Source organism: Ctenopharyngodon idella, chromosome 9 (genome assembly GCF_019924925.1).
Source record: "Ctenopharyngodon idella isolate HZGC_01 chromosome 9, HZGC01, whole genome shotgun sequence".
Classification (NCBI taxonomy): domain Eukaryota; kingdom Metazoa; phylum Chordata; class Actinopteri; order Cypriniformes; family Xenocyprididae; genus Ctenopharyngodon; species Ctenopharyngodon idella.
The window spans coordinates 37,462,173-37,487,788 of NC_067228.1; the positions used below are offsets into that span (position 1 = coordinate 37,462,173).

Consider the following 25,616-nt stretch of genomic DNA (forward strand, 5'->3'; position numbering starts at 1 on the left):
AACTGCTGAATATTTGCTAGAGCTAGAGCTTTGTTGAAACTATAAAGCAGAAACATAACATGGATTCAGATGAACATCTGTGATCAATCTGATGTTTTTAGGTCCTTTTAAGGGAAAGAAAACAATATGTGCAAGTTTAATTCATTTGTGTGGGTCAAAATGGTCTCAGAATATGAGTTTCTCACCCACAGTATGGAGTGTCTTTTTCAGTGATAATACCCATCTGTTCTCAAAGCACTTGTCCTCTGTAGGATCACTGGACTCTATTTCTTGCCTTCCCACTCTGGACGGATGAACAGTCCATCACGCACTCACACACACACTCACACACACACACCCCTACGGACAATTTACAGTCTCCAGTTCACCTATATGCTGCATGTCTTTGGATAGTGGGGGAAACTGGAGCTGAAAACTTTAAATCATCTATGAGTTAAAGGAAGACACTTCTGGAGAGGTGTTGATGCAAGGCTATTAAACCTTACCGAGTACAGCAGACAAAAAACAGTTCTATTGATCCAATCACGAAGTCCTTATAGCGCGCCACATCTACAGCACTCCAGGACTGCTGCAAAAACCCTACTGCATCCGTCCTTGTCCTGAAAACATAAACTACAAACGCTGCTTTGCTCATTTTCACATGATGGATGACTTTACCAGTGCGTTGATTAAAGATGTTGCTGTACTATCAATAAACTGCCCTGTCTGAACAGAGTCGAGCTGAATGAGAGGAAACTGCTTATTCTGAACTTTGAGAGTTTAGCTCCACTTATTACACTGCTTTACTTTACCATATCACTTATCATCATGACATGCTATCAATGGCCAATTATGAGAATAGAGCACTTTCGTGGTGACTTTTTTCACCATGCTATATTGTAAGAAAGATTTATAGCATGTAGAGCTGAGACCCAAACCTTCTGAACGGTTGAATTGGTAGCATTATTAGCAGCACAGCACAACGTTAGCGCTAACGGCATGCTATACATCCAACAACGTTTCCTCCCGAGGAGCAAAAGACTTTAAAAGCAGAAGACTTTAATGTACAATCACTGACCCAGAACTACTGCGTCTTGTTTTATAGCCTCAAACAAAAGCGGAGGTGGAACGGAAAGGGAGATTCTGATGAGAAGTACATTTGCTGTAATGTTTCAGATGTTTGGAGATAAAAAGCCTGGAGTGCTGAACTGGCCGGTGGTGTTCACATCAGACTAAGTGCTCATCTGAACCAGAGAGGAGCCTGAAGCGTTACAGCGGAAGACTGAGCGCACACGCACTACAAATACAGCTTCAGACTGTACTGTTACACATTTATTTGAGCTCTGCAGCCTTTCTTCACTGATCTAAAGACATCAACCACACAAATCTCACTCTTTCTCAGTGTTTTGCCTTTCTTCTTAATAAAACATGAAACGAAATGAAATGCGCTCTAAATGTAAACAGACCGATCGAGCGCTAACACAGCGGACATCAGTGTCGGGCTCTAGCTGTGACGGACAGGACGGATGGAGGCTCGTCCACCTCACTGCCTGTCTTTAATTACACAGGCCGCTCTCTCTGCACATCTCAGCACTGCTCAGATTGATCACTTGCTGACGTAAAGACCTAGTGGAGTTAAAACATAATAACAGCAGTTTTAAACAGTCTTCATTCTCTGTCCTGCAATGCTTCATTTAAACGAGGTACTCGGTGTTGTGCTGCTGTATATAATCAAGGGTAAAGTGTGTTATATGGTTGCAGAGCGTTATTGCATAATAAAAAATTTTGTCCTTGTTGTATTTTTTTAAGTGGCATCATTCCATAAGATTCAACAGTCACTGTTTTTAAAATAAGGTTAATAATGAATATGATTGCTGTGCCGTGATTCACACAGATGTTGACGTCACAGCTGTTCCTCTGGCGTAGATAATTGGACTCTTGTCAGTTCACATGGAATTGCCATGACAAATAAACACATTTATAGTGACGCCTGCATCTTCTCTGATTAATTTAGCTGGTATCAGTTCCTGTTGTAAATGAACGCTGTCCGTCAGAGGCTTTAACAGCATTTGGTTTAGAAACAGTGTATCTGACAAGTCATTTCTATATAATTCGGTTTGGCATCGGTCCTAATTTATGGCTTCGTTTGATTGGCTGACGCAATGTAACTGCTGACAGAGAGAAGGTGTGTGTTTAAATGTGAATGATGTTGCTGAGGTTGATTGTAGGAGGTTATTGACTGTTGCAATTTTCCTGCAGACGAATGATGCTCACTGACAAGTGATATTGTCAGATTTTTTTCTGAATCAAGTGAATGAATGAAATCAATGGCATTCTTTATGTGTTTGGAACTGTACCGGGGCAGTTTTGTGAGTGGCGTCCCACATGATGGCTTGCGGTTGTTGTTATGAATGTTGGCAGGTGACGGACAGGCCTGCAGGAGCTCCATATTGATTCTCTTTTCCTTCATATGTCACTCTGTAAGTGAATGCTGTGCTCGTCTGTGACTGTGAGGGTGTCCTCGACCACTAACATTCATTTACCGTAAGAGCGGCGCAGTCATTTGTAAATTGAACATGTCTAGCTGCCACTCTCATCCGCTTCCAGTTATTTTTAGCTGTACAAAACTTGATGAATCTGAAGTCTCACACAGAAAACACCTTACTTCTGTGCTGAAAAATAAGGTGGATAATAAGACCAAAGTTTAAATCCATAGAAGATTCTACAGTATATATACTCAATTAACTATATTTAAGTGTGCGTATCCGTGTGCCATTTTATTATTTTAGTTTACATTACACACATTTATATACTATCTTCTCATTGACTACATTTACATGCTCCCTGAGATTATAATGAGATTTAGGAAATATTGCGATTTAACTTTACCTCATGCGCATGCAATACTTTAATCAAATTGATGCAATTAAGCTTATAATCGTATAATCATAGTAAATTATGTGGCGTATGCTGATTTTAATCAATAAACAGGCATGTAAACACTTCATTGACATCTGTTCTACTCTGATCAAAGTGCACATGTGTTTGTGACGAACACGGATGACGTTTTCATGCACAGATTCGTAAACATAGCGGTAAAGTTTTGTTCATGTTGCATTGTGCGACATGAATATGATGCAGTATACTGATGGTCGAAAACATCGGAATTGAAGACATTTTAGGCGAGTAAACAGAAAAATCCAATACATCCAAATATATTTAGCATGTGACAGAAGTAGATTAAAGCAGTGACCAGTAACACCGACTGCATGTGAGTTCATCATTTGTGCTGAGCATATGTGAATAATGGCGGTAAAAATAACCACAATTCATAACGAATAATCAGAATAATGAGAAATGCATGTAAACAGGATTGAAGAGGATTGCTCGTGTAAACATCTTACTGCGATTATGTCCTTACTCTGTTTTTGGGAAATAATCACATTATTGGTGCGCATGTGAACACAGTCATCGAGTACGTTTACATGGACAGCAGTAATCTAATTATTGACCTTATTTTGAATAAGACAATATCCTGATTAATGTGTTTACATGAGTTGCTTTAGGAATATTCCTTTCATATGTGAAACTCCACACAACATTAACAGTGTGATTAAGGTGTGTACATGTCTATAATGCACTAAGACTAAAATAGGAATACTCCACCTGTCTTAATTCGATTTATGTTTACATTGAGTATGACTAGTCGAATTAAGGTAATCAGAAAACATTGGTTACATGGTAGTTTCTTAATTGAGTTAATATCGGAATATTGTTGTCCATGTAAACGTTGCCGGGATCATCTGTGCCGTGTTTGCATGATCAATTGAATAAAAAGGTTAAATAAAGCTCAACGATTTTGTTGTACTAGTCTTGGTGTGGCAGCGGGAAAGAGAAGAGCATCTGCTCACCACCTGCAGTCACAACATCTCCGGTCTCCATAAAGGACATTCATATTGACTTTAATCAAGTCAGTGGCCCTTTATAGACACAGACGCTGCCTATCCTGCAGTGAAGGACATGAGAAACATGCAAAAAACATGCTTATTTCCAATAGGAATTAATAACTGGAGATAAGAAATGAATTTAATATTATAAATATCTACAAACTACTACATTTAATAGTAAAATAACATTTCAACTGAACCAAATAATTTTTACACATTCCTCAAAGAATGAATGCAGTCGCTGCGTTTGCACAGACGGTGCTCGTGTCAGAGGACCTCCTGACCTTCTTCACACACATTACAGTGAAGCGTTGGGGGAAGTGTGTGTGTGTGTGTGTGTTATTTATGCTGCCATCACACACGTCATATACGTGACAGCCCTATTTGCAGAAAACATTATGTTGAGATTTAATGACCGTTTTGAAATTGGCATTGTAAAACAGTCAAGCAGAAAACTTAGGAAACTAACAAATCCCCAGTGCCAAAGAAACTCAACTCGTGTTTCCAGCGTTTATCTGACAGTTGCTATTACCTTTACGCCATCAGGCTCGTTTACGGACAAGAAAACACAGTGTGCGAGCGCTCATCTATCCTGCTAACAAACTGCTGTCAAAGCACTCTCGCACACAGCCCTCGGCTAATGCTTCAGAGGACTGTCGTTTAAAAATGATCCAGGGCACCGCTAGATTTAGCGAGGCAATATTAGCGATGGCAGCGAGCGCAGCTGGAGCTGGAGCGGAGGCGGACACGGGCCGTTGATAGATGTGCTGTCACTGACCACTGCCAGTTATTTATTTGATTGTTTTCTTCCTGCTTCAGCTCCAGTATGAATCAGAGGCTGGGAACGAGCTGACAGGGAAAATCCATTGTCATTTTTTTCTGACGTGGTCAAGACTTCCAACTACTGTATCAACTGTGTGTCACAGAACAGTACTGACCAAACCAACAGTCAGGTGTGCATATGGAGCAGTTTAATCAACATCAGCTTTATTTCTACAGCTCTTTATACAGTATAGATTGATTCATAAACAGGAAAATAACAGAACAAATGATGCAAACATGATCACATATGAAACAAATTCAAATTCTGCTGTAAAGCAGCTCTTAAAAATCATTCAGAGTCATTCAGTTCAAGTTTTTTTTTCATGTCAGTGCAGTCAAATCGATAATATTATTGAGTATTAATTGTCTTTAAGTTATAGTAATGCTTCATGTCAATAGTTTGTTGATTTTGTTTGATCGTCCACCATGTTTCTTTTACGGTCATAGCAATCTTCATGAACAGAGCAGCATTGTCCGTATCCAAACCATCAGATCCCAGATCTATCCTCAGCATTATCAGCAGCTCCACTGACTGTGTTGACCGGTGCTGATCGCAGCTATTACTGTGCCTTCAAATGAGCTTCTCTGATAGTCTGAACTGTGTGTGTGCATTTCACTTCAACAGAGACCTCATCTAATGCTTTCGAAGGTGATTTTATTGCTCTGTATAACAGTTAACATGTACTGTATACAACCTAAATATTAAAAGAATTTTACACATGTGTCAACACAAAGCCTATTTAGTTCATTTAGTTTTATTTATAGCACCTCCTGGTGGAGCTCTCTTGTGACCACACAAACACAACTGGTCGATTACGTCAGTGTTCTTCATAATGAGGATCCTGTTCTTCAGCGCCTCCTAGTGGAGCTCCCTTGTGCTGTTTGTTAAGATGCTAGCTATAAAGTGTGCATAAAGACCACATCAGAAGAAAGACCAGGTGGATGAAATGGATGTGAAACAAACTCAAGCTGTGTTGAATCTGGAGGGGAACCATCTTCATTGTGTTAACTCTTGAGATCTGAGTCCTAGACAACAAGTGCATTGGAGCACATTAGTCGCTAATTCTATTCCTATTTCTACTCCTATGTATGTACAGGTGCTGGTCATATAATTAGAATATCGTGAAAAAGTTCATTTTTTTATTGTAAATTATTTTAAAAAATGAAACTTTCATATATTCTAGATTCCCTACATGTAAAGTAAAACATTTCAAAAGTTTTTTTTTTTAATTTGTTGATTAGAGCGTACAGCTAATGAAAGTCCAAAATCCAGTATCTCAAAATATTAGAATATTTACATTTGAGTTTCATTAAATGACCATCCCTACAGTATAAATTCCGGGTATCTCTTGTTTTTTGAAACCACACTAATGGGGAAGACTGCTGACTTGGCAATGGTCCAGGAGACAATCATTGACACCCTCCACAAAGAGAGTAAGTCACAGAAGGTCATTACTGAATGGGGTGGCTGTTTACAGAGTGATGTATCAAAGCATATTAAATGCAAAGTTGACTGGAAGGAAGAAATTGGGTAGGCAAAGGTGCACAAGCAACAGGGATGACCGCAAGCTTGAGAATACTGTCAAGTAAAGCCAATTCAAACACTTGGGAGAGCTTCACAATGAGTAGAATGAAGCCGGAGTCAGCGCATCAAGAGTCACCACACTCAGACATCTTCAGGAAAAGGACTACCAAGCCACTTCTGAACCAGAGACAACGTCAGAAGCATCTTACCTGGGCTAAGGAGAAAAAGAACTGGACAGTGAACAGTGGTCGAAAGTCCTCTTTTCAGATAAAAGTAAATTTTGCATTTCATGTTGAAATCATGGTCCCAGAGTCTGAAGGAAGACTGGAGAGGCACAGAATCCAAGCTGCTTGAAGTCTAGTGTGAAGTTTCTGAAGTCAATAATGATTTGGGGGGGCCGTGACGTCTGCTGGTGTTGGTCCATTGTGTTTTATCAAGTGCAAAGTCAATGCAGCCATCTTCCAGGAGATTTTGGAGCACTTTATGCTTCCATCTGCTGACAAGCTTTATGGAGATGCTGATTTCCTTTTCCAGCAGGACTTTAGCACCTGCCCACAGTGCAAAAACCACTTCCAAGTGGTTTGCTGAGCATGATATTACTGTGCTTTATTGGCCAGCCAATATGCCTGACCTGAATCTATGGGATATTTTCAAGAGAAAGATGAAAAACAGTCGATCCAACAATATACAGATGATCTGAAGGCTCAATAGTGCCTCAGCAGTGCCACAGGCTGATCACTTCCAGGCCACACTTCACTGATGCAGTAATTTGTGCTAGGAGCAAGTCATTTGCTGTAATATGTCCTGCCGATCAAGTATTGAGTGCACAAATGAACATACTTTAAAGAACTTGAACTTTTCTGTTTTGCAAATCCATTTTTTGATTGATCTTAGGAAATATTCTAATATTTTGAAATACTAGATTTTGGACTTTCATGAGCTGTACGCTCTAATCATCAAAATTTAAAAAAAAAAACTTTTGAAATGTTTTACTTTACATGTAGGGAATCTAGAATATATGAAAGTTTCATTTTTAAAAATAATTTATAATAAAAAAATGAACTTTTTGATGATATTCTAATTATATGACCAGCACCTGTATATTTCATTGCTGAGGAGGAACCCCATTAAAAGCCATGTGCTCCGAGAGAAAAGACAGCACAACAGAAGAGCACATGCCCAGGAAACCAGAAACTAAGTCAACAGAGACACAAGATAAGTGTTGGGATCCCGACACCGAAACAGAACCAAGCCACAATGTCAGGATCCAGACTCCATTCTCCAAATATAAAGACAAAAGACAGACAGAAGAGCACACGGCAAGGAATCCAAACCTGAAGCGGCGCGATCACACAGAGACAGAAACAAGGTGTCAGGATCCTGCTTCCAAAGATAACTGACCAGATCCTGACAAAAGACATTCTCCTAATGCTGCATCTGTGGTTTAGACATAAAATTCACAAAAAATATCACAATAACATTTAAACTGCATTTCCAGTGGATGGATGGGTATAGTCTATGCACAGAAAAGAGACTGTAACCGATATTAGAGTTTAGAATTGAATGACTAAGTGACTCTACAAAAAATATTAATGCAACACGTTACAATAGATGCTTCAGTACTATACAGCATCATCTGTTCAGAAAGACTAATGTTCCAGTTTATAATGTTTACTGTGATGTGTCCAGTGCAGACAGACTCAAACAGCTGTGGTGCGTCATGTCTATAAATGCATCCGGTGCAGATATGCTGGATGGGTTTATTATAAGCGAGACGCTCTTCACCTGTAAGAGCTGTTTGTAATGTTTGAGTTTCAGGAGGAGTGACGCACCAAAGGGCCGTTTAAAATGTTGTTTTAAAACATGCCTTATATTTGTCACAGAAACTACATACTTCACCTTCAAATTAACACAGTAATTAAGCATGCTCAAGCATGTTAAGAGTTAAGTTATAGCAAGTTATTGCTGCAGTATTGAGAATAGTGAAATTTCACCCGTATTGCTACTGAAATGTTGGTATTGTGACAGCCATAACAATTAAGCACTCAAATTCCACTGTTAGTAATTATGTTATTATTGTTGAAGTTAATATCAAGAATTAATGTTTTGTAATTTGCTTAACAAGTTTTACAAGTTACATTGTGACTTTCAAGGCTTTACAAGAGGATTCGTCATGTTCTTTTAATTCTTGCGGTGTGTTTAGAGACTTTACATGGAGTTTGGGAGATGCTGTTTAAAATCTAGAGACAATTTTGATGGCCAGTTAAGATTGTTTTAGTGTCGGTGAGGTACGATATACAACCAGTCCCCTCCTAAAGAATTAGATGCATTGTGTGCTTATTTTGTCTTCAACAAGCGATTCATTAGAAGATAAAAGGAGGGTTGATGAAGGAATCCAGAGCCTATGAGACTCACAATCATTTGAAAGTTCAAGAGGAAGAGAGAACTGATCTCTTTGAGTCTCACACTCGTGACGATGGCCATCAAACCAAGAGCATCACGCTAACAAATCCACAGTCCGCTTCGATTCCCAGGGAATGCATGTATACTTACAACTGACTGCCAAGTGTGTTGCTCTGGATAAAAACATCTGCAAAATATGAGTGTAAGCCACACTGTCCAACAGGTTTTCTCATTCATGAACTGTATGTAGGCAGGTGTACTGTCACTGTGTGAAGCCAGACAGAGGTTCACAATTTAATCAATTTAAGTCCCCAAACCAGCTGGAGTTTGATTGCGCTTCAGTGCCAATCACAGGTGGAGAAGGACTGTCTGTGATGACCCAGCAGGGATATATCATTCACCTCGCCCTGAATCTCCTGCTGTGAACACACACTGATTAAAGAAACACACACACAAGGCAGTGACATTCCTCCAAAGCCAGTTTACAAGAACTGACTTAACCGGACGTGTATATCCAGCTCTCAGTGATTAATGATAATTTACGCTTCTGTCTTTCCCTCTGAAAACATGTCAATGTCTAGAGTCCATTCACAGGAGAAATGAAGATAACTGCTGTCGTGTCTCTAGTGCGAGCAGCACCCTACAGTCATGACTAACTATGAGCTCTCAAGGTTAACTAATCGTGAAAAGTGCTGCGTTACATTTAGATCTATGGCATTATATTTGGATCGCGGCATGAAAGGTTGCAGTGATAAACATTGTAGTCGATCACAGACATGTTGTTGAGCTCATGAAAGCAGTGATCTCGTCATTGCAACTCAATTTCTGCACACTAACGAATGCTTTCATCATAACTAACAGTTCAAACGCGATGTAACTAAGAGATTCATTGAATAAAACGGGAGTTTTGGCGCGAGTCCAGAACTCAGTCACTGATAAACTCGTGCTGTTTGATTGACAGCTCCAGCGATTGTAAAGGGAGCGTTCTTTGATCACTTTCTATATATAATTTAATCACCATTTAAATAACAGATTATTTTCATCCTAAGAGAAACAAGGTGAAGTTGAGCGTTTAGTCACTGGTTTGATTTACTGACACACAGACAAAGATCATCTGACTGTACATAATCATTAATATCAGATCAGGCATTATATTAACACAGATACTGACATGTTGTCCATATCGTAAAAGTCTGTTTGCAAAGCCTGCGCTGAAATACGATTGATTTACCAAAGAATCCATAGTAAAATGTACTGAATACAAACAAATAAAGCTCAACTGAGACATTCACATTGTTGAAAAGCTCAAGGAAATTTTGATTTCTCAGTTCATGGCCCCTTTAATAAATAATAATAAATACATCATAAAAGGTTGGTGTCATAAAAATCCCATTGGGCATGGTCTGATTCGGCTTATTATCACTATATTTGATAGTCTATATGGACTATTGAGATCAGCACATAACGGTGTTGACAGTGACACTGACATTGATTTGTAGTTGTTGAACGCTTCTCATTACTGTAATTGAGAAACACAGGTGCACATAATGGCTGACACACATGACTTCTCCTCCTCCTTCACATCTGATGCCGTTTCAAAGGAAAGGGAATTAAGATCTGCAATTAAAGAAATGAAAAGCCTGCGTGATCCTCCTCCATCTGTCACGTTAAGAGATTTCACAAAATGTAATGTTTTAGCGATAGACTGTCCCAAATTGATTATTAGCAAATCATTTTAACGTTTACTCATGCCCTGTGTGAATGAGCTTTGAAATGAAACAGGATGACTGTGAGGTTCATCTTTAGCTCTGTTCAGAAATCAGCTGAGCGCCGGATCTGAACGAGCTCGTCTGCTCCTTCATTCATACTCATTTAATTTGACTGATGAACCTCATAATTCTATTAAGAGGGGAAGTAAATCAGTCAATATATCAATTAAGGATTAATCATTAGCTGCAGAGGATGATGATTGACAGCTGATCTACAGGTGATTGTACAGTGAGGACGGATCACATCTGATCTTCTGCTCCATCTACACACAACTGAGTTTGGTTCGTTCAGTAAGACATGAATGTCAAATCTGAGCCTCATACACCCCGAAGCTCCTGCTTCTGACTCCACCAACAAATAAATGGGTTTTAAATGTAAATACTTTTGTCATTTTCTACAGTCTCTTCTGTTCTTTTGGATTGTTTTCCACTGAATGAAGTGATTGTTTAAAGTACACAACTGAAACACAACTGTTGTGTTCTGCTGATTAAACCAAATGTTCTCAATCCCATTACATATTAATAGTGTTTTGAAACAATGATGTAGAAAGAAGCATGTACAGCAGGAATGAAAGCATGAGATCAGATTAGAAAGAATGATCTGTGTGATCAGTTTTGTGTTTTAGACCTCACTTTTTATCAAATATTTGATTTTATTTTTTTTAAATAAAAAATACATGGCCTTATTAAGGTCACTTGTCCTCCATAATAAAAATAATAATAATAATCTATAATAATCCTTATTAATATTATTCGCTTCTGTGAATATGAATTTAACGTGCCTGTAGCTAGTTTTGTTCTCCCAGTAGACAAACGCCGGAAAGTCCCGCCTCCTCTGATTAACCAATCCGGTCAGCTGGAGCGCCGGACGAGCAGCCTTTCGATTGGATAATCGAGATGTCATTCATACAGCCGTAGCAACCGAAACAAACAGTGACGTGGAGGTAATCCGGGTTGATAAACGAACGCGATTGGCTGATTCCTTCCTCGCGCTTTGCGGAAGTAACGAAGGCGGAAGTAACAGCATAGTGATGCTAGATGTGTTTATACGCAGTGGATTTGTGAATAAGTGATCTTTTCTCAACTATTCCCATTTCGTCGAGGTTTGAGCAGCTGTCTTTCGTGATTCTGCACAAGAATGGAGGTTAGTCGCTGAAGTTCAAACACTTACAGCGGATAAATCTGCTGTAGAAGCTGTGAATAGATTGATTTAAACCAATAATTATCATTAATGCATGCAAATGAGTCTTACTGTTGATCAGGTAGATGTCTTTGGCTAGTGACCTGTGTGGGGCTTTAGACAGAAAGAGTCTAAAGCATTATTAATGATTTCCCAGAGAAGTGAAGGCTGTTACAGTGAATTAATTACCCTGTTCCATAAATACCATGGTATTTACATGATGCCTCGAGCAGCTATACCATGGTAATCCCTCAGTATGATACATGAACTACATTATAGAGCAGTGTGTTCATTTGCTGTATGAGTTATTTCAGCTTCTCGTGTACTCTGATCCTGTATAGAGCAAAACAATAATCGTAATGAACACACTGACTGACTGTAGGATTGTCTTATTAATGTCTCACACCTGCAGCAGGACGCGAACCCCGAGTCTGTGACGTCACAGCAAGACGTGAACCCCGAGTCTGTGACGTCACCGGCAGGACAGGCAGGCAAATCCAAGGTGAGATCCTTCACTGAGTGACACTTCCTGTATTCAGTGTGTTTGATTGAAAATCACACTTTAACATAATTTAATAAAAATTTATCATCACTTATGCGCATTTTTAGTAGTTTAAAAGTTCATCTATGCAATAACCCTACAAGTTTTGTTCCCAAATTGTTGTTACATATTGACTGGTTAAAAAATGCAATAATAAGCATATTTGAAACGCTTCTCAAAAATAAACTGCACGTTTAAGGTTGAAACGTTAATGTCTATTTTATCATAATGCTTTATTTACGTACATGTTTGTATGTGATTTATTGATAATAATAACAATAAAATAAAAATCCAGAGGAAAGTCTTATTTTATTTTTATTGGAGGTAAATTAAATATATATACAGGAGACACATAATCTAAAGGGTGTCTTTAATTGACTTAATTCTGTCATCATCGTTCCAAGCGTGTGTGATGTCTGTCTTCTGCGGGACACAGAATGTTGCAGCTGTTTTTGTCCGTACAGTGAAAGTCAATGGGGTCCAAAAGCTTGAACCTTGTGCATCCATTGACTTTCACTGAATGGACTATAACAGCTAAACACGTCTCTCTGTGTTCCTCTGAAGGAAATCAAACTCAAGGAAGCGTTTAAACATTTTGGGCTTGTTTTGTGTTCCTCTGTCTCTTCACAGTTGGACACACTGTCTAAAGAAGATCTGATAAAGTTTGCAAAGAAACAGATGGTGGCAATGCAGAAGATGAAGTTGAAATGTGCAGGTGAGATTATAACAGTTGCTTCTTAATTGTAAAAACATATATATTTGTAAAATCTTACTACTGTAATAACTTTTTTTAAAAAACAGATTTAGAGAAGGAAGTTGCGGTGTTGAAACATCCTGATTCCGGCACATCAGACTCCTCAGTTATTCAGGTTAGTAACTCTGTACAGATACGTCACACAATAATCGCTCTGCTCGGATAGATCAGGTTGAACAGCTCTGTTCTCCTTACCAACACTTATATTTACACCGATAGATTTTATCACAACCTTTCTAATGAATCATGTGATGTTAAAAGAGAACAAGGATCAAACTGAAAAATTAAACTGCTTATTTAAACGATTGCATGCTATGACATGTTACATTTCCTCCTATTTGGCTGAGCTGGCTCGCCAATGGATTAATTTTCTTCTAATACATCCAGTAATAAAATGTGATCAAAGTGCTTGTGAGCAAAAGCCCTTCAGCAGCTCCAGTCCAAAGCTGGTTCTCTCTACGGTTCTGGTTGTGGAACCATGCATTTCCACTGTGGTGCTACACTGTCACCCGAGGTGTCGACGGGTGAGGCTGAAACACTGGAGCAGGATCAGATCATATAGAACGTTACCAAACTAGCTACAAAGAACATTTATTGACATTATTTTATGAGTAATACACACCCATATGTCTGACAAACATATTTTATTAAAGTTTTGACTCCTCTGAAGAAATGGTTTTATTTTAAGTAGCTTAATTTCAAGTGTGGTTTTAGAATTCATAGGAAAAATGGGTCTTGAATGGTTTAGTTTCTGTTTTAAATGAATAACTCAAGTATTGGTTTCGCCATGAAAAGAGCCAAAGAAGCTGGCATGGTGTTAAAAAAACAAACAATGTGTAATATACTGTTAAGAGTTTTTAATGAGTCAGTGATCTCATTAAACCTCACTAACGACCTCACATTTGAGCTGAGAAATCCAGGCCAAATCATGTTAACCATGTAAACCATGTAATCCATACCATGCTGAACTGTGGAAATGGGAGTATAACCCTCCCTTAAAGGGTTAGTTCACCTAAAAATGAAAATTTCTGTCATTAATTACTCCCCCTCATGTCGTTCCACACCTGTAAGACCTTCGTTCATCTTCAGAACACAAATTAAGATATTTTTGATGACCGAATGCTGTCAGGTTTCCTTTCATAGACTGCCTTTGCAACTGACACTTTGATGCTTCAAAAACTTCATAAAGAGATCGTAAAACTAATCCATATGAATTGAGCGGTTTAGTCCACATTTTCTGAAGAGAATCGATCGCATGTTATGATGAACATGTTTAATTTAGGCTTTTACTCACGCAGAAGCTCAGCCGAACCTGAATAATGCACAAGAACAAACCTCTTCCGGAAGCTCAAACGTGCTGCATAACCAATGAGGTTCATTCTCGTGTGTTACGCAGCACATTTGGTTTGAAAAGATCTTAATTTGTGTTCTGAAGATCAACGAAGGTCTTATAGGTGTGGAACGACATGAGGGTGAGTAATAAATGACAGAAATTTCATTTTGGGGTGAACTAACCCTTTAAAAGTGCTGAGAACCTGATGGTGGAAAAGCATCTGTTGCACTGAACTTCATACACAAACACAAATGGGCTGAAAAACGATAGGTACAGAGCTGTTAGGAGACCCTGCAAATAATTGATATGTTTGCACATCAAGGATGTGTCTGAGTGTTTGGGTTCATTTGAACAGGAGCTGACTGAGCGAATGAACGCTGTGCTGCAGGAGAAGGCTGAGAGTCAACAGAGCCTCGCGTTACTGCGCAAAGAGCACGAGGAGTTCAAGAGACAAGCACAGGTAACTTGCATTAGTGACGCTTTTTTGAAACTCCGTCTGTGACTTTCGGTAACAGCACATTTATTAAAGCATAAAATCCACTGTATGCAACTGACTTTAGTTCAAATGTATTTTCAGGACACAGAGAAAAGATTAGCAGCTCTTCAGGAGGAACTAGACTTAAAAAATAGAGAGTGTACAGAAATGCAGAAAAACACAGCCGAGCTCACTGCTAGCTTTAAGGCAGCCTGCTCTGAGTATGAGTCCAAGATATCTCAAACTCAAGAAGAGCTTGAAGAAGCCAAGCACCAGTGGATGGCTGCGACCGAAGCGCTCAAAGAGTCTCACCAGATGAGCCTCACCGAATCCCAACAGGAGATCGAGAATCTGCAGAGGGAGATCGAAAGAATAAACAAGCAGTATGAAGACGACGTCCGATACCTGGAGGAGCAGCTGGAGCTGAACACCACGGACTTCGAGAGGGAGCGAGAGCGGCTGCTTCTGCTTCAGGACGAGCTTTCGGAGCAGCTGGCGCTGAAGGAGGGCTTCCTGCAGGACGTCCAGGAGGAAGAGGAGGATGCCAATAGAGCAGGGCCTCCGAAACACTCGGCGGACTTCCCGGCCTCGGACGACTCCAGCGACGAGGGCGGCGTGCTGAAATTGGCACTGGAGGATTTGCAGTCTCAAAACATGATGTTTCAAGAAGAGCTGGTGTTTCTTAGAAATGTGAAGGTGGAGCTGGAGTCTGAGCTGAAGCAGGTCCGAGAGGAGTTCACTGTGGAGAAGGAAGAACTGGAGTTCAGAATTAATGAGCTTCAAATGAACAAAGACGGCAGCGATAAGTCTGTGGACAAAAGCAGAGAGACGTGCAGCATCCAAACCTCACAAGAGTCCCCGAAGGAACTGGAAACTAGCTTTAGCTCTAGAGCTGAAAGAGAGCAGACAGAAGAAGTTGTCGACAAGCTGCAAGACAGACGCTCGCCTCTTCCTGAAGATGAGAGCATGATCACACGTAAGCAAGTGGATCTGCGAGACAGAACAGAGCACTTTATAACGCAATACAAAGCCATGAAGGAGCAAACCGTGGCCTCGGTTCAGGGTCTGCAGGAGAAACTCGAGAGCATCTTCCAGGAGAGGGACCGTTTGTTAGAGCACATCAGAAATGCTGAGGACATGTCGGACCAAGAGGTCAAGATGCCTTTTGAGGACCTAAGGAACAAAACAGAAGAGCTCCTAGGGAATCTACAACACAAGGAGACTCTTGTGTTAGAGTTCGAGGAGTCGCTGAAGTTCGTGACATCTGAATCAGAGCGTGAGCACAAGGCAGAGCTCACGCAGGAGAATCAGCTGCTGTCGGAGACCATGGAAAAGGACGAGCGTATAAAGATCCTCGAGGAGGAGCTCTCTGCTCTTCAATCCACACAGGAGGAGTGTCAAGACTCCATCAAACTCCTGCAGTCTCAGATTGTGTGCCTGTCAGAAGAGAGAAACAACCTTCAGCGAGACATGGACGCTAGTCAGGAGCATCTTTCTGAAGTTCAGTGCCACATCGCTGAAATCCTCAGGCAGAGTTTCTCTGAGACTGAGGTTGATGGCACGTCTGATGTCTCTACCCTTATAAACCGTCTCTTGAATAAATCTCAGGAGGAGAAAGCACTCCTGACCCAGCAGTTGGATGAAAGCGTAGAGCGGTTGACGGCTGAGCTGGAGAGCACGAGGCAGTCGACGGAGGAGCTGCAGGAGCGCATCGACGAGCTCCTCCGCGAGAAGCACCTGCTGAAGGCCAGTTTGGATGATGTGGTGTTGGACACAGAGGGACTGCAGAAGGACCTGAGTGAAATGCAAGCCATGAATGAGAAGCTGAGGACAGAAAACCACAGCCTGCTTACTCAAGTGGCTGACTTGAGCAGGAGTTTAGAGGAAAAAGAGCCGGCGGATGAAACAGACGCACAAGTTCACGAGGCCAACGGGCTCCAACAGGTTCTTGCTGACAAAGACTCTCTAATATCTCAGCTCAAAGAAGAAGTTGGTCACCTACAGGTATTGTGCGATTGTAATGCAGGCTAAAATGTTTTCATGTTTGTGAACAAGATCTTATCTCTAAGCAGATAATGCAATGTATGTTTCTGGGTTTGGTATGTGGAAGTAAAGAATAGCAGAGTAGATGTCCACAAGACTCACGCATGCCATTTTTGTGTTCCCCTTTACTCCAAAAGAAGAAAATATTACTGTTGTTTCCTTGACTTATAATAACAGAGAGAAAAACCCTGACCGCAGTCATTTAATGCCTGGTAACATTCATTTAGAGGAGGGACCGGAGTCGAATATACAGACCAGAGGAGAGGAGGCTTGATGGAGGACCAGCCTAGCAACCACATTAGAATTGCGTGAAATAAAGTCAGAATTACAGGTTATAATCTCTGAATTGCGAGTTATAAAGTCGGAGTTGCGAGAAATTAAGTTGAAACTGCAAGTTATAATCTCCGAATTACGAGTTCTAATCTCTGAATTGCGTGAAATAAAGATGGAATTGTGAGTTGTGTGAAATAATGTATAATAATAATAAGTTTCGAGAAATAAGGTTGAAATTGCAAGATATAATCTCTGATTTGTGAGTTATAAAGTCGGAATTGCAATAAATAATGTCGGAATTGCAAGTTATAATCTCTCATTTGCGAGAAATAAAGTCAGAGTTGTGAGATACTGTTGGAATTGCGAGTTATAAAGTTGGAATCGTGTGAAATAAAGTCGGAATTGTTTGAAATCTGAATTGCAAGTTATAAAGTTAGAATTGTAAGCTATAAAGTCAAAATTGCAAGTTATAATCTCTGAATTGCAAGAAATATAGTCAAAATTGTGAGATATAAAGTCGCAAATATCTTTATTTTTTTTCTTCGGTTGAAACAAGTTTCAATAAAAAATGCAAACTCAATTTTTTCAATTATTCAACAGAATTACTCTAGAAATTGTAACAGTGACATCTTACGTTCCTTTCCTTCGATTGTCCATTTTCAGATGTGCAAAGAGTCATCGGTGTCTGATGAAAATGAAAAAATGAAAGAGTTATCTCATGAAATAGGTATGTTTGTTCATGTTCGACTCTTAATTTCATGAGCCTACTGTACATGCCTGAACGGTTTCCTTTTACATTCTTGATGATTCTTGTGTTGTGTAGAAATGCTGAAGAAAGAAAGCAAAGATAAGGATGAACGCATGAACAAAATCAAAGCTGTTGCTGTGAAGGCTAAGAAGGAACTGGACAACAGCAAGAAAGAGGTTTGAGGCGTTCTTTCATTCTTTGAGTCTCTGTTAGCGCTTGTGCTGTTTATTCAGTTGTGTGTGTCACACTAGGCTGTCGCTCTGAGAGAGGAAGTGGAGCAGCTGAAGGCTGAACGAGACCGACTCTCCAGATCTATGAAGGACATCATCCACGGAGCAGAGGACTACAAGGTTTTGAGTTCATCCCTCCACTTATAGTTTCAGATGAGATCTACTAGTGTAAATAAACGGTGCACTTTTAAATCATATATTTGTAGAATTTGATGGTGGATTATGACAAGCAGACTGAGCTGCTGGATCAGGAGAGAGAGAAGCTGGAGCAGGCCAATAAACACAATGAAGATTTAACCAGACGTCTCCAAAATGCACTTCAGCAGGTATTTCAATAACAGCCATCCATCCATAATGTGAACGCAGGTGTGATTTATGGATGGGGAGATTTAGTGTTACAAATGAAGACAGAAGGTGTGTGAAATGTTAGTGGATCATGTCCATAGATAATGTGATTCTCTACACATGTGGTTCCTCTACTTCATACATCACTAAACATCACCAAAACACTGTACATGATTGAAAGTCATTAAGCAAAAATGTTAAAGAAAAGTAGTTAGCTCTAAGAAAAGCATTAGGCACGTGATTGATTCATTTGTGTCTAATACAGTGACATAAAAAGAAAGGCTGGGATGAGTTGTGTTTTTGGTTTCAGTAAGACTGATTGTTTTGTGTGCTTCTCTCTCAGCATGAGCTGCTGTCATCAGAACGAGAGGATCTCACGGCCCGTATTGAGACCCTGCAGAGTAACGTCACGCAGCTGGAGTCACAGATACTGGAGATGCAGAAGCTGAAATGTGGGCTGGAGCGAGACCTGGAGGCAGAAAGGCTTTTAAGAGAGCAGAAGACTAAGGTACAGTTGAACATCACTGTCCTCTTACAGCAAACGCTGACTTACTGATGCATCCCCGGCAGCAAAATCCACTTTATACATGTGTACTAGAATCGTAACAGTGTTCCTTGTTGTTTGTAGGAGTGTTTTCTGTTCTTTTCCATTGAAGTTTTAAAGATGTGTGTTTCTCCAGGACCATCAGTCTGCAGTCAAGGAGGTCGAGGAGCTTCAAGCTCAGCTCAGCAGACACAAACATCAGCTCCAAGAAACGGCTCAAGAGCTTGAGCAGCTGAGAAAGGCACGTTCGCAAACCGCTACTCCTATTGTGGCTATCATGCCCAGATGGATAGATTAATCATGTGTCAGTGTTGTAACGAGTGCTCTTCTCCTGCTGTAGGGCGCTCAGCAGAGCTCACTGATGGACATGGAGATGGCTGACTACGAGAAACTGGTGAAAGAACTCAATCACAAACTCTCTGAGAGAGACCGACAGATGCAGGAGCACGAAATGCACATACAAACACAGAAAGAGCGAGAACAACGTCTGAACGAGGAAATTGGTACTATTGAAAGTTTCATCTGTTGATTTTCAGCCAGTGCAGCTGATGTTGTAATCGTGGTGAAAGAGCCTGCCTGAGGCTGTACAGGATCAAACACTGATGAGTCTCATTATGTGCTGATTCTCTCAGAGTCTCTGAAGTTACTGCTGGATCAGACGGAGGAGAAAGCCTCCAGGATGAAACAACTGCTGGTCAAAACGAAAAAAGATCTGGGAGACGCAAAACAAAAAGTGAGTCTCATGAATTCAGTGTCTGCGGGCGTGCTCTGAATGTACGGCGTGAAAAATTAGCCTTTAATTAGACATATCACGTCAACTTTCATATATTACATGTGGAGTCGCCATAGGGAAAACTGTCATATTTTAGATAGATAGATAGATAATGCATTAAGAGCTCGCTCAGGTACTGGGGAGCTAAACCATTTAGTGCTTTGTAAGTGATTAGCAAGATTTTAAACTCTGTACGATGTTTAACAGGAAGCCAATGCAGTGTTGACAGAACTGGGCTAATATGGTCATACTTCCTGGTTCTAGTAAGAACTCTAGCTGCTGCAATTTGTACAAGCTGTAGTTTATTTATCAGGCGAGCAGAACAACCACCCAGTAGAGCGTTACAGTAATCTAGCCTTGAGGTCATGAACGCATGAACTAACTGTTCTGCATGTTTCATTGAGAGCATATGTCATAGTTTAGATATATTTTTAAGATGGAAGATGCTAGAAACATGGCCTTCAAATGAAAGATTGGTATCAAAGAGCACACCCAGGTTCCTAACTGACGACAAAGAGTATCATCAGCGTAACAGTGAAAACTAACTGCATGCTTCCTAATGATATCTCCCAAGTGTAGCATGTACAGAGTGAACAGTAACGGTCCTAGTACTGAGCCTTGCGGTACTCCATATTGAACTTGTGATCGATATGACATCTCTTCGTTTACTACTACAAACTGATAACGGTCAGATGAGTATGATTTGAACCATGACAATGCAATTCCACTAATGCCAACATAACTTTCAAGTCTATTCAAAAGAATATTGTGATCAATAGTGTCAAATGCTGCACTAAGATCCAGTAACACTAATAGAGAGATACAACCACGATTGATGGACAGACAGACAGATACAGTAGAACTTCATGAGAAGTTGATCTTGTGGTGTTGTTTGTGGCCCGTCTGATGTGTTATGAATCTCCCCACAGGAAGCAGCACAGATGATCAGTCAGGCGTCTCTGAGAGGAGAGCTGGAGGCCCATCAGCAGCAGCTGGAGGAATATAAGGTAGGGCAGTTACATACACTCTGATACACTGATAACTCACAAACATCAGCTCACTGAATTAACCCGTGATCTGTGTGTGTCAGATCCAGTGCAGTGAGCTGACGGCGGAGCGGCACCGGCTGCAGGAGCAGCTGAAGCTGACGATCGAGCAGCACCAGCGCACATCCAGCTCACAGCAGCTCAGTCTGAAGGCGCTGCAGGATGAGTGTGCGGCCGTCAAGGTGCTCCAGATCCTCATGTCTTCTGTTACTCATTTAAATCTACACTGTTGCTGCTTTTTCCAAGTGATTCAGTGTGTCGTTCTGCTCATTCCAGCAGACAGATTGAAGCTCTGACAGTTGGATGTTTTTCATAGATTTTCCATTGCAGTCTTCTAGTCTGCACACTTGCTAATGTCTTCATCTAAACACAATTATAGCTCGGCCATCAGCCCAGCGGCTCCTGATGAATCTCATGCTGCAGAGCGAGAGGAAATGTGTGTGTTTCCTGCTCAGGGGACTCGCTCACATGATCTTATTCATTAGAGCGCAGCGGAGATGTTCGTCTGAGCTTCTGTAGCTCGTGTTATTTAGACATGTTTGCCTGCACCTGCTCTCATGTTGTTATTTCTCACACTGTCTCTTGCGTGACTGTCTCTGCAGGCTGATCTTGCGGCGACGGTGTCTGAGTTTGACAGTTATAAGGTTCGAGTCCACAATGTCCTGAAGCAGCAGAAACACAAGAGCTCCGCCCACAGCGAAGGAGACGCCTTCAAACATGAGAGGTGTGTTTCCACAGCACAGTCATTTACACCGCAATTCTGTTTACATCTACAGATGATTACCATGTGTTTTCATTTTACACTGAAAATTTGATTTATCAGTGTGTCAATGTACAGAATCACATGTGATGATATTGTTCACACCACAACATACTAATTAATTTTGCTGTAGTTTCAGCAGCTGACTTGACATGAACAAACCAGAAACATCATCTTTGCCCAAAATAATTTTATTTTCTTTATAATTTGCATTGTTGCTGCACTAGTTTTCACTTTCTGTCTGAAGGCTGTTTTAGTTTCAGTTTCTTTCTGACTGTGGTAGTGTTGTGTTCAGAGAGCAGATGGAGTCTGTGCTGGAGCAGCTGCGCAGCCGCCTGCAGGAGACGCAGCAGAGCCTTCAGTCCAGCACAGCAGAGCTGCAGCAGCTGCAGACGGAGCACGACACGCTGCTGGAGCGACACAACAAGATCCTGCAGGAGAGCGTCAGCAAAGAGGCCGAGCTCAGAGAGAGGTACACAACGACAGAGACCTGTGTGTGTGTGTGTGTGTGTGTGTGTGTGTGTGTGTGTGTGTCAGTAGGCTGTGAGAGACCATCAGTGGAAATGAGACTATTCTGTGAGCTCTGTGTGACTCTGTTGGTCTCTCACAGGCTGCTGTTGCTGCAGTCGGAGAACGTGTCTCTGAAGTCTGAACATGGACAGTGCGCGGCTCACCTGAGCGATCAGACGGAGGCTCTGCGCGGCAGCTTCCGTGAGCAGATGCGCCACCTGCAGGATGAGCACTGCAGGACGGTGGAAACACTGCAGCAGCAGGTCAGCCGGCTGGAGACGCAGATGTTCCAGCTGCAGAAGGAGCCCGTCAGCACCGGTAAGAGACACACACGTGAGGATCAGAACACACCTGCAGCTGCAGCGGGTCTTCAGATATCTCTCTGTCTGCGCAGGCACAGTGCTGCTGCATCAGGGCAGGAAGAGTCAGACGGACAGGAAGCCAGCGGACGCTCCTCCGGTGGACCTGCAGGGCGATCGAGAGGAGGGCGAGGGCATGGAGACCACTGAGACGGAGTCGCTGTCCTCCACCGGGACCCCACTGCCCTCTCTGGAGCAGCTGCTGACCTCTGCTGACCTCAAACACGGTACCGCCCTCACCCCGCTCACAGACATCAGTGTGCTGCAGACAGATGAGTGCTGAACCTCCAGACAAAATATCAACTACATCTAAAGTCTGCACATGTGTGTTTGTTGAGTGTCATATTTGATACAGCAGGCTTTTATGGCTCACAAAGTCTGATATAGTGAAACTGGTTTATCAGATCATGTTCATCATTTAGAGCCTTAGAAATTCACATTTCAAACATTATACTGTAGGTTTTATAGGGGTAAAATAAAGACTCTGAGAACTGATATAGTTCACTAATCTGAATGTAGCTGATATTGTGTGTGCAGAATTCAGCTGATGTGTGATTGGCTAGTCGAGCTATAAATTGTGTGTGTGTGTGTGTGTGTGTGTGTGTGTGTGTGTGTGTGTGTGTAGAGCCTGCTGTCTGGCAGATGGAGCCCAGTAAAGAGGAGCTGGCTGTGAAGCTGAGCAGTGCCACCCGCAGCGTGGAGCACCTGAGCAGCCTTCTGCATGAGACTGAGGCCACCAACGCCGTCCTGACCGAGCAGATCACTGTGAGACACACACACACACACACACACACACACACACACACACACACACACACACACACACACACACACACACACACACACACACTAGCTGTGTTTTCTTTCTGAAGTTGTGAATTTAACTTGTGCACAAAATTGGAATATCACATGAAAAATCTGTGAATAAAGCAGCGTTTTCATCCCATGTGTTCAAGAGAACAAAATCAGAAATATCAGTAATAAAACTGTAAGTTTCTTCAATCAGGCTCATTTTTCCTCCATCATAAATGAGTTGGTCTCAGAGCGTCAGACGAAACACAAAAAACGCTGTCATGTGATCTTGCATTCGGATGCTGGTGTTTGGGAACACAATCGTGTGAGACGCTTCTGGAGGGAATTAAACCCAATCATTCTGATGACAGACTTTGACTCGGATGTTTCAGAACCACCAAACCAACATTTGAGATGCTGCAATGCGATTGGTCCGTTGGTTAGTCCAGTTATCCAATCACAGCCTCTGCTGAGCCAAAGTCACATGAGGTTTTGAGGGATTTATTCAGTAAATGTGTTTCCACCGTAGTTTATGCGCACATCTTATCGGATAAAAAAAATTTGTATCCACCTCAATTGAGTGCATAATTTTTATGCACATTTTTAGAATTAATGTGCATCTTGTTGTTTTCATCAGCATTTTTTGTATGTGATATTCCCACAAGACTCTGGATGGAAACAGCTGGTGATGGTGCGGGTCAGCTCTTGTCCGTCTGTCTGAACTCTGTGATTCTCTGCAGCTCCTGAAGAGTGAGGTGCGTCGACTGGAGCGCAATCATGAGCGCGAGAAATCTGTGGCCAACCTGGAGTACCTGAAGAACGTGCTGCTGCAGTTCATCTTCCTGCGCTCCGGCAGCGAACGGCAGGCGCTGCTGCCCGTCATCCACACCATGCTGCAGCTGAGCCCGGAGGAGAAGAGCCGGCTCACCGCCATCGCTCAAGGTGTGTGTTCCCATCTCAGATCATGAAGGGTTAATGATGTCTTTGATCTCCTAATGTGACGGTGAATAGTGGAGGACTGAGGGCTGAGTGAAGCAGGACAGACTCATGAAGAGATCTTCAGTGTAACACTGAGTGTGTTTACATGCATGTTCTCACCCCGGTTACTCTTAATGATGTAAACGCCTTAAACTGTTTTCCTTTATTGGACAGAAGTCATAAACGGCTTCATCATAGCGACAGACGCTGCTTGATTTCTCCCACATGTAAACATTAACCTGCGTTCTGTGTCTTATTGAAGCGTGCGTGTGTCACATGACAAGAAAGTGTCTTTACTGCGGATTTAAACACATCTTGACTGTTTTGTGTCAAGAAATGATAAAAATGTACAAAAGCGGTTCAGTAAAAATACTGCTTATTTATTGAACATCACATCTCATGACAAAATGGCGTCCGATGCACCGATGATTAGGTTTTGACGTCACTGCCGGGAATAACCTGATTTATTGATAAAGTCTAGTGAACACAGTTTACTTGCGGTACAGGTTATCGTTTGCGTGTAAACCGGGTTAATTCAGTGAGCTGATGTTTGGGAGTTATCTGTGTATCGTGTGTGTGTGTGTGTGTGTGTGTGTGTGTGTAAACGAGCTCGGGGTTTGAATGAAGAGTTCACAGGTGATTGGGCTCAGATGAAGAATCATGTGTAAGTGTTCTTCAGTGTAATCGTGTGTGTCTGCAGGTGAGGAGCAGTCGGCTGTGTCGCGAGGATCGGGCTGGACGTCGTATCTTCACAGCTGGTCAGGGATCAGATGAAGGGTCACGTGACCACACATTCTGGAGCCGGAGCCGTCCATGCAGCTGAAGGACATCTGGACACTGTCAGTCCGTCACACGTCACAACAGACCATCGCTATATTTATGCCGCCTTATTTTTCTACTGTATGACTGTCAGTCCTGATGGGGTTTTTGATTTGGGTTATTGGCTGAAGGTTATTGGTTGGTCTTATTTATTGTATTTGAACATAAATGATACATTATCATTTTTCCACAAATTGTAAATCTCGTATCATAAGAGATTTTAAAGTACTGTGAGGTTCATGGAATGAAGGTGTGTAAATCTGTCAGAGAATATAGTCAAAGATTAAACTACTTTAAGAGCTTATTCTGTGTATTCTTTAACGTTTCTTGGAAATGAACCTGATCAGTTTGTTTCTTTAACTCCTCCCAGTTTATACGTCTCTCAAATCAAAACAGAATTGTCTGGAAACACAATCTTCACCCAAACAAGTCAAAGTTTTTTAGGTTTTCTTCTAGGTTTTCTCTATTTCACACAGATGGAATTATTGTTAATTCACAAGACTGTAAAGGAAATGGTAAGTAGCTTGATGATCACCTGTAGGTAACAAAATTCATTCTGTTGTGTTCATCGTAACAGTCACATGATGGCGCTGTGCTCCCATTGTCATCTGATCTGAAAGCAGATGGGCTGTTTGGACAGGAGAGTTACAACAATAAGTACAATGATGT

The 25,616-nt window shown here is 41.4% G+C and overlaps 1 protein-coding gene across 7 annotated transcripts; it reads left to right on the plus strand.

Annotated features, from left to right (window-relative positions):
* Positions 1-11,423: 11,423 nt before the first annotated feature.
* Positions 11,424-25,251, plus strand: LOC127519192 (GRIP and coiled-coil domain-containing protein 2). Of its 7 annotated transcripts, none has more exons than XM_051906730.1 (23): positions 11,424-11,589; positions 12,038-12,127; positions 12,797-12,881; positions 12,968-13,035; positions 14,609-14,713; positions 14,831-16,732; positions 17,708-17,771; positions 17,868-17,968; positions 18,044-18,142; positions 18,229-18,348; positions 18,711-18,875; positions 19,048-19,152; positions 19,252-19,414; positions 19,544-19,644; positions 20,613-20,690; positions 20,774-20,911; positions 21,332-21,453; positions 21,785-21,961; positions 22,100-22,317; positions 22,394-22,585; positions 22,984-23,123; positions 23,891-24,092; positions 24,829-25,251. In XM_051906730.1, the coding sequence occupies exons 1-23, from the start codon at positions 11,584-11,586 to the stop codon at positions 24,900-24,902; spliced, it is 4,515 nt and encodes a 1,504-aa protein (XP_051762690.1). In that variant the 5' UTR covers positions 11,424-11,583; the 3' UTR covers positions 24,903-25,251. The 7 variants fall into 7 exon arrangements, with proteins under 7 accessions (XP_051762690.1, XP_051762692.1, XP_051762693.1 ...); XM_051906732.1 differs by having other exon boundaries at positions 12,974-13,035; XM_051906733.1 differs by having other exon boundaries at positions 11,431-11,589; positions 12,071-12,127.
* Positions 25,252-25,616: the final 365 nt, after the last annotated feature.